Here is a 9088-nt window from a genome sequence, read left to right as displayed (position 1 = left end):
GTCAGTAGGAAAAATGGCTAAAACGCACAGGAGCATACAAAAGAAGAAGTGGTGTGGGAAGGGTGGTACAAAATAAGACACAAAAAAAAGAGATTAAAGCCCGAAAGTGAGATGCGGGCAATTAAGTACCAAGGAAGCGAAAAAAAGTTTTATTTAATGGTGAAAGTTCTTATGGCTGAATGGAAATTACTGTACAAGCGCCAGTGAACTAAATATCGAATAAATGCGCAACACAGAGTGGCATTTAGAGTTGCCAAATTAATTTAAGCCAAATTGGCAGGCACTTAAACATTTTTTATTTGAAGAGCACTTTTTAAGAACTCCTAATCCCAGTGAAACCTAATTAGTGCTGTGAATGTGATTTTGTTGGGCAGAATAAAAAAAGAAAATAAAAAATTAAGATTTTAACAGAGAAAAAATTGTATAAAAGGTCCATATATATTTTTAACACAGATAATTTTGTTACGGAAAAAATCAGTTTATCCACAATTTACTGCTCTGATTTAATTGCATCGCTTGTGCGATTTCTCTTGTCCTTAACACCCTGCGCCAAATTGATCGAAAGCGCTGATGGTGCCGTCATGGTGAGTTCAATACCGTCCAAGCGCCGCTCCAGCACATCGAATCTGGCATTGTGTGCTTGAAACATCTCCTGCATCAGCTCGCGTAACTGCGCGATTTCTTCAACAAATTGCCGTTTTTCACTCACGAAGCAGATTTTCGGCACGAGCGTTTTCTCCAACATCTTAAGTGTGTGATTCTGCTCCTCGAGTTTCTTCTCCACATCCTCCCATCCGGCTTTTACATGCTTCAAATACTGAAAACGTTCATAGCACACACCGAATTCATGCTGCAACGTGTTACGCCAGGTCTCCAGCAGACAGACAGCCTTTTGCAAATCGAGTATTTCACGTGACTTCTGGCACAAACGCGCGCGCAATTCTTCGATCTGATCTTTGGCCACATTACAGCAGCGTATGAGTTCGTTGATTTGACATTGTAATTTATAATGATTCTTTTGCAATTCACACACTTCCGGATTACTTGAACAGGCCAATATGAGTTGTGGATCTATGCATGGCTCATCCAGGCATGTGTCGTCTGCTTTGAGTCGCAATTGTAATTTCTGTATGCGCCGCTTCATGCACTCCAATTCGCCCATCACTCTGCAGCAGTCCAGTTCATCCACCAGTTCCTCCTCCTCTTGCTGCTCTTCTTCGGCGACTGGCTCCACATCGGGTTCGGCCTCTACATCGGATTGTGTGACATCCACTTCTTTCCATATTTGCGCTACTTTTGTGCAGGTGCGCTTGTAGATATCCAAATTAATCATTTTCGGTGGCTGTTGATAGTGAAATTTGTATTTGTAGTAGAAAATATGTATATATTTATTGTTTTGAGCCGTCTTTTGAAAATAAAATTTTGGCAGCTCAAAGTTTTGAATTGAAATTCTTAAGCACTTACAATATGGAACATTGAAACAGAGTAAACAGGGTGAAACATTTTTAGAAACAAAACTTTTCATAAGTCGTCTTTCTTACATCTCTAGGAGTCTACATCCTAAGAAAAAAAAATTTTTCGACAGATATAATTCATCTCCACAGTACTTCCCTTTACTAACTATGGAGGCCATACGAAAGTTCTGTTCGCTCAAAGTCGGTTTATTTGATTAAGACCTGATGTCATTGTTTTAGAATTGTAATAAAGATTAGCCTGACATCCTTTGGTATAAGAAATTAAAGCTTATTATTGTTATAATTGCCAGCATTAAAAATAAAACTCTCTTTTCCAAAATATTTAGAAGATGTTCTAACAACTTAAATTTTACTTACGTAATAAAATGGCGTGGTGACGGCGAAATCGTAAGTATTTTTATAAGCATCGAATCGGCCCACTACAACTACACTACAATCTACTAACTGACATTACGTTTTTTTTGTGCGATGAAGCTGTATATTTATCGGACCTTAACCTGAAATGTTTTTTTTTTTTTTTTCAAAAATTAAAACTGAAGACGGTCCTATGAACCAATATTTCAAGCCTAAAGAACAATAATGAACATTAATCATCAAAAATCGTTTCAAAATAATCTCCATTAACTTCTATACATTTTTGGATGTGCTTGAACCAATTGTCGAACTCTTACGATTTACGACCTAGATTATATTCACTATACCATCGATAAACACTGGTTCTTGATGGAGCTTCATCGCCAAAAACGGGGATTAGTTCATCGATGCACTGTTGCTGACTTAATTCCCGTCCAAATAATATTTTTATATATTTAATCAGGCGAGATTATTATTTTAAGTTACTGCAAACAACATAAATATAGTAGCGCTCGTTTGTCAAAATGTTGTATGTATCAAATGAAGCTTTATGATAAAGTTGTGAGTTGCCAGATTGCAACACTGGGGTACTAAGAATTATTAATAAAGATCACATAAAATTTCCAGTGAGATATTCTCAAACATCTGCTGCAAACATCAAATTCAATAAGTAACAGGTGAAAGCTGTAGCTGAAAGTGTACACGAAGACCGCGGAGAGTCGATTCGGCGCCGCTCGCAGCAACTCGGACTGACATATGATACAACTTTATGAATTTTACATCGTGATCTTTAATTGAAATTAAAAAACACAGCTTGTGTAAGAACCGAAGTCGCTCGATCTTCCCAAGCGACATCTCTTCGCTCTACGGACTCTTGAAATGTTCCAAGAAGATCCGACGTACTCGAGCCAAGCTTTTTTTGCTCACACCGTTAGACTATTTCTTGTGGAGTTATTTAACGTCTAAAGTCTGGTATAAATATATGCCATTAAATCTGAAGTTTCTATGTTTTTTCTTTGCAAAAGTTTGGAACATCGAAGTGGATCACCCTTTGTATGAAGATCACAAGAGATTTGCTGAAAGATTTGAAACAGCTTTGTATTCGATAAATACAAGAATTGCATAAAAAGTTTAACGTTTTTTACTTCAAGGATCTTTATTTTCAGATTGCCCTAAACAAATTGAACCAGATTTTTTATAGTCAAAGTTCGAGTTTATGATATATCGAGTTCTTATAACTTCTTTTTCATTTCAAGTTTTGAATTTAAATCTCAATATTAATAACCAGTCACACTATTTTTCAAAAAAAAAATTGAAAATTATGAATTTAAAACTAAAACTTTTTCTGTCTAGAAATATTAAAAAGTGGCTTATCCATATAATTTTGGTTGAAATAAATAATACTTGTATTTCTAAATACTTTTCATTGGCAACTTGAGAAAGAGTGTTTGTTGCGAATAGCAATCTTCAACCCCTTCGAAAATGTTCACATAAGCATAAGTAATATGATATTGCTGTATTTGGCGAACCAAATCAAGTCAATGAGTTCACATGCATCCACAAGCACGTTGATAGAGGCGTTAATAACAATATTAGACTGCTCTTAAATGCGCCAAACAAATAAATTTGATTTCTGTAATCATTAACCCTTTCTACAAACTGCTATTAAATTACGCCCTCTCAATGCAATCAAGCGTATACGGTGTTTAATTTCAATACAAATATTGCGTTAACAAAAGTTTACAAGCACGCAGAGATCTTTAAAGCTTTAATTTGATATTCCTACCCTTAATTGAGTTGAACAAATCTAATTAAATCAAGTTAAGATTTTCAAAATTTTTCTCCTCGGGTTCATTAAATAAATATGAGATCAAGAACTCAGCACACAGTCAATGCAGCGAGTAATGAACTTTAGTAAATTCAATATTTTGGCCCGCAACGGAAGCATACTTTTAGGCGCCTGACCAAGTTAAATGGAAAGTAGAGCAAATTTTAAGTGATGAGTTTCAGTTGTTGGCAATTTTAACCCCAAATTTATTAACGATGCGCACAACAAACACAGACGCATGGAAATACACATACAAGTGCACATACGCCACAGCCTTAGCACATGAAAGCTAAGAAGAACCAAGCAGACAATATTTCAAACTGTTACGCTGCCAAGGCACGAAATACTATTACTCCGGCAGAGTAAGGAAGGGAGGTTATGCTGTTGGCTTAACTGCAGAACGACGGAAGAAGGTTGGAAAAAATTATGAATGTTGCGTGCTGTAGACAGGCTGGGCGTAAATGATTAATGTGATGGGCGCAGTTTGTGTTTTTGCTATTTTGGCTGGAACACTAATGAATTTTGGGGCTGCCATTGACGTTCAGTTGTCAATTTTGTGAGTTAAAAAGAGAGTAGAAGTATCTAGTAATATTTTTTAGTCTTTAAAACAATTGAAAATCAAAATAACGAAGATTACTGAAGTATCTTGGAGTCTAGTTTCTGAAATAAGGAAGAAATACAAATTAAATAAAGTCAACGCATTATTACTTACATCCTAAATATTATGCAGAAAATATAAATCTGTTATATATACCATTTTCTTCACATTAGCTATTAAAGAAATCAAAAAGCAAAGTTAATTATTCATAAATTTATCATTTGGCTTTGATCCACACTTAACTGCCATATGATTATGGGCAGAAATTATTAAGACTTTGTCCATAATTTCAAGATTTTTATTTAATTCTTCAAAACCTATGTCATTCCCAAGGTAATCCTTCGTGGACCCAATATACTTGTGCCAACGTTTTTTCTAATTCTCGTAATAGTTCATAAAGCCAATTTCCGGAATAACTTTCAAAGCGATATCGTAGCAATTCACGTTTAATATCTTCAATTGACTCAAAACAGTTTCCCCGGATCGGTCGCTGTAGTTTGTTGAACAGTCTGAAGTCACACGGCACTAAATCAGGAGAATACGATAATTGAGGTACGATATTGGTTGACAATTTGATGGAAAATGCAACGGTGCGTTATCGTGGTACAAAAACCAAAAGTTGTCGGCCAATGATTCCGCCCTCTTTTTACAAATAGCTTCGTGCAAACGAAGGAGGGAATACGGAGTGCACCACACCTCGACAATCGAAAAAAATTGTCAACATAACCCTGATTTTTGATCAGCTTTGAGATAGTTTTTTGGCTTCGACTCAGCTTTGCCACGATATTCGCCGGATAGATCGCCTGTTTTCGGGTTTTGAGCATAGATCCAAGACTCTTCGCCACTAATAATACGTTTCATGAGATCCTAGTAGTCAGAAAGTAATGCTTCACAGATGTTAACGCGACGCTGTTTTTCGAAAAATTTAGTGATTTAGGAATGGTCAGCCTGGACGTGGTTCGTTGTCAACAAGATCTCGACCATTTTGGAATAATTTGTATCAGTCAAAAACTCTTGCACGCGGCAAACAGTTATCACCGAATTCCTCTTCGAACATTCTGAACTTTTTGGCACCAGAAAATTGATTTCGCACAGAATATTTAATGGTACTTCTGTTGAATAATTTCACTCAGCGCAAAAATCGCCGAATGCACTTTATGAACTTCAGAAGGCCAAGCGTATACCAAACACTAATTATAATTTTGGTGTGACTTTTGGCACAAATTACAACTAAGAAGTCTTACTATTTTTTGCCCACACCTAACGCTATATCTTGCCTAAATAGTGTACATTTTTTTTAAATCGGGTCCATATAATGGTTACGTTTAAACTATAGAAGCACTCTATTTCACAACGAACAAGAACAGCTACTCGGACAATATCAACTAAATTTGGTTCATAATCGGACTACAACCATACAAGGTGCGTTCCAAAGTAAACAGGACTTAAAACAAAAAAACTAGGTTCAAATGGTTTTTTTCGGCAAAATCAATTTATTTCGTTCAAAATAGTCTTCTTCTGCTTCAATACAGCTTTGTTCACGGTCCAAAAGCATGTCAAACGAGTGCTTTAGCTCGTTGGCCAGTATGGTCGCCAGTATACCGGTGCAAACCTTTTGAATGGCCCCTACGTCTGCAATACGCTTTCCTTTCATGGGCAAATGCAGTTTTTCGAAAAGGTAGAAGTCACACGGTGCCATATCAGGTGAATACGGGGAGTGATTAATGGTTAAAATGTGATTTTTGGTCAAATAAACTTCTTTAATGTTGGATTCTGAGCAATTTTTGTCGTCAGTCAATTTGTGCGGAACAAACCGTGCACACACCTTTCGTAAGCCAAAATGTTCGGTCAAAATGCGATAAATTGATGTTTTGGAGATGTTCAATTCATTTCCATGAATTTCAATGATGATTTCGGCTAATTTTTGATGAATTCACGTACAGTTTCGATGGAATTTCCGGTGATCACGGATTTTGATTGGCCCAAATGTTGATCGTCATTTATGTCCTCACGACCACTTTGAAAATGTTAAAACCACTCGTGCACTCTGCTCGAGATAGGAAATCATTGCCATAAACTTGTTGCATCAATTAAAACGTTTGGGTAAAAGTTTTACCAATTCTAAAACAAAATTTAACATACTGACACTTAAAACGCAATAATTTTACTTCCAATCTATGAAATATCTTGAAATCTTCATTGAACAATCGATAAAGATGGCAGATTCTAACGCACCAGTCGCCATATACATAGATGGCGTCACCAGGGGTCGCCAGATTCAAAAGTTCCCTTTACTGTGGAATCCACCTTGTAGGTATGTTATATCATGTCCACAAATTATCGAAATCGAACAGCCGTTCAAGTCGTTAGATACTAAATATGTACGGTAGTGCCTACGGCTAACTAATAATATTGTGCCATTTTGCTCTATACTAGTCTTACTACAAGAATTTTTTACTTCCAATTTTCTTTATACCGTACAATATATAAGATATTTTAGCAAAATTAAGCGAACTTATATTATTGTATATAATATAGTTTAATGCCGTGTATGTTCAAAATTACCTCATGAAGGATATGGTGCGTGAAAATTGTCAGTGCAAGTGTAAAATTAAATGTTTTTTTTTTTTCAAAATGAGTACCGTAAGCTGGTCACTGAGGACATGCTTGATAGTGCAAATCCGAAAAAACGCGCCAAAACCAAATAAACCTCGCCAAAGCCACTCAAAAATCAAGGATGCTCATTGTTTTCCTCGACATTCGTGGTTTGGTGCATCATAAATTTGTTTCGGAAGGGCAGACGGTTATTAAGGAGTTCTATTTGGCCGCATTGAGGCGTTTGCGTGAATCCACACCGAACTTTTTATTATAGTTACAGTAAGTTGCTAAATTTGGTTCGGCTAAGTTAAAATGAAAAAACTAACTTTGGACATATTACTTATTACATTATATTCACTTGCAGGTTATAAACTAACATCACTTTCAACAAGAAAATCTTCGTGATTTTTCTCGTCGAACCACGGGCATGTGAGCGGACCGAAACCGAAGAAGTAGCGAAATGAGCTTTTCACGGATGGATCAAAGCTCATAGGGAAGATAGAATATTATGTCAGGAGCTCTTCATTAACTTCACCTTCAGACTACCATATCAATGTAGGGTATTTTCAAACAGGAAGCTACTTCATTATCGGTTATGTATGAGTACCGAGTTGTCTTTGCGGGATCGATGAACGTACTTGAAAGAATACAATTCTACTACTGGGTCTGTGGACTTCTCGGGAGCCAATAATTATTGGTCAACAACCAATACTTGTGTCGCTGCGAGACCTTCCTAGCCCAGAGTGAAACGTAAGATATCCTTTAAAGTACTTGTCTTTAGAAAGATCCTTCACGACACAATTGTAAGAACTTTGACTAGTTGCCAGGCACTTTCTTCTCTATTGTGCACCTTTATCTCTTGCTATATATAATACTTGTACCTTCAGCACACCTAGTAAATTGCCTGGACTTGACATTAGCGCAGCCTTCAGAAATTTGTGGTAGGCTCAAACGCTGCGTCGCCCCTTTTGTATGTGCTATTCAACCACAAATGACCAACTTTCAAAGGTGTGCAGTTCTAGTATTTTTCTCCACCTTCTTTGAAGGTCAACATATAAAGAATGATATATATTAAATTTAGGATCAATTTATAGATGACGGATTCATGTTCTGTCGGAACTCAGATTCTATCGCTCCATCTTTTATTTGGGCTGTTCCCACAGTGGACCTATCTCCTCGAAAATTATAATCTGATCTTCAGAGAATGCATTTCTGATATTATTTATATATATCTTTCATGTTCCATATTTTTTAAAGAAAATACACAGAAACGTCAAATCTGATGGGGAATGTTTGTTATCATCCAAAAGAACAATTTTTTTCATTTATTTTTTGAAGATTATTTTTTAGATAAGATATTTGAAATTTCGGCCGCGGCTTTGTCTGAGTTGGTTCATCCATTGAGTCCAATTTTCGCTGACTCGTTCGAGCATTTCGTCTGGTAACTGACAAATGACACGTGTGATGCTTTGCTCTAAGGCAAGCGAAGCGGGATTGTCCACATAGACTTCAGACTTTACATATCCCCAAAGGAAAAAGTCTAATGGTGTGATATCGCACGATCTTGGTAACCAATTGACCGACCAAAAATGGGAAAATATCTCAGCGAAGTGTTCTCTCCATAAATCCATTGAATGGAAAGGGGGCCGTTTTATTGAAACCAAATATCGCCGAGATCATGAGCTTCAATATCAGACATCAAATAGTTATCATCGCACGTTCAAAGTGTGAGTTATATAACTATAAAACTATATGAAAACTTCTTCTCAAGTATCCTTGAGCAATACTAAAAGTCAGTTCAGACCTTCTTCTAGTTTCAATACACCCTAAGCAGTAACTTTCAACTTTCCACCTGACTTTAAAACATTTATCTTGGTCAAAATGTGTGATATTTTAATGAAATTAAATAGATTTCTTAACCATAATGTGATTTAGCATTGAATACGATTAAAATCGGTCTGGGCCTATCTCTAAACCCCATACCCCTAATATAGTGATTTATGATTGTTTAGTTGGCCTTTCTACGTGTACCGCATTAAATGTGAAATTCTAATATGTAGATATAAACTCAACCAAAGGAAGTACATATCATATACAATATGTACACATTATTATCTTAATAGCATTCGAATTAGTTTACTCTTAGTTACATTGGGATATCTACGAGTTCGAAACATATATTATTTTAAAAAATAAAAAAGTCTTTCCGTGCATTTATACCATAGTTTAAATTAT

The 9088-nt window shown here is 36.1% G+C and overlaps 1 protein-coding gene across 1 annotated transcript; it reads right to left on the bottom strand.

Moving 5' to 3' along the window:
- Positions 1 to 436: 436 nt before the first annotated feature.
- LOC120772308 lies at positions 437 to 1395 on the bottom strand. Its single transcript, XM_040100821.1, has one exon. It carries the CDS (start codon positions 1331 to 1333, stop codon positions 491 to 493), a length of 843 nt encoding a protein of 280 aa, XP_039956755.1. The 5' UTR covers positions 1334 to 1395; the 3' UTR covers positions 437 to 490.
- Positions 1396 to 9088: the final 7693 nt, after the last annotated feature.

The sequence above is a fragment of the Bactrocera tryoni genome, chromosome 3 (assembly GCF_016617805.1).
Source record: "Bactrocera tryoni isolate S06 chromosome 3, CSIRO_BtryS06_freeze2, whole genome shotgun sequence".
NCBI lineage: Eukaryota > Metazoa > Arthropoda > Insecta > Diptera > Tephritidae > Bactrocera > Bactrocera tryoni.
This window is presented reverse-complemented; position numbering and strand designations above follow the sequence as displayed.

Coding starts and splice junctions, on each gene's coding strand:
- LOC120772308 (XM_040100821.1), bottom strand. CDS start 1,333: ATGATTAATTTGGATATCTACAAGCGCACCTGCACAAAAGTAGCGCAA.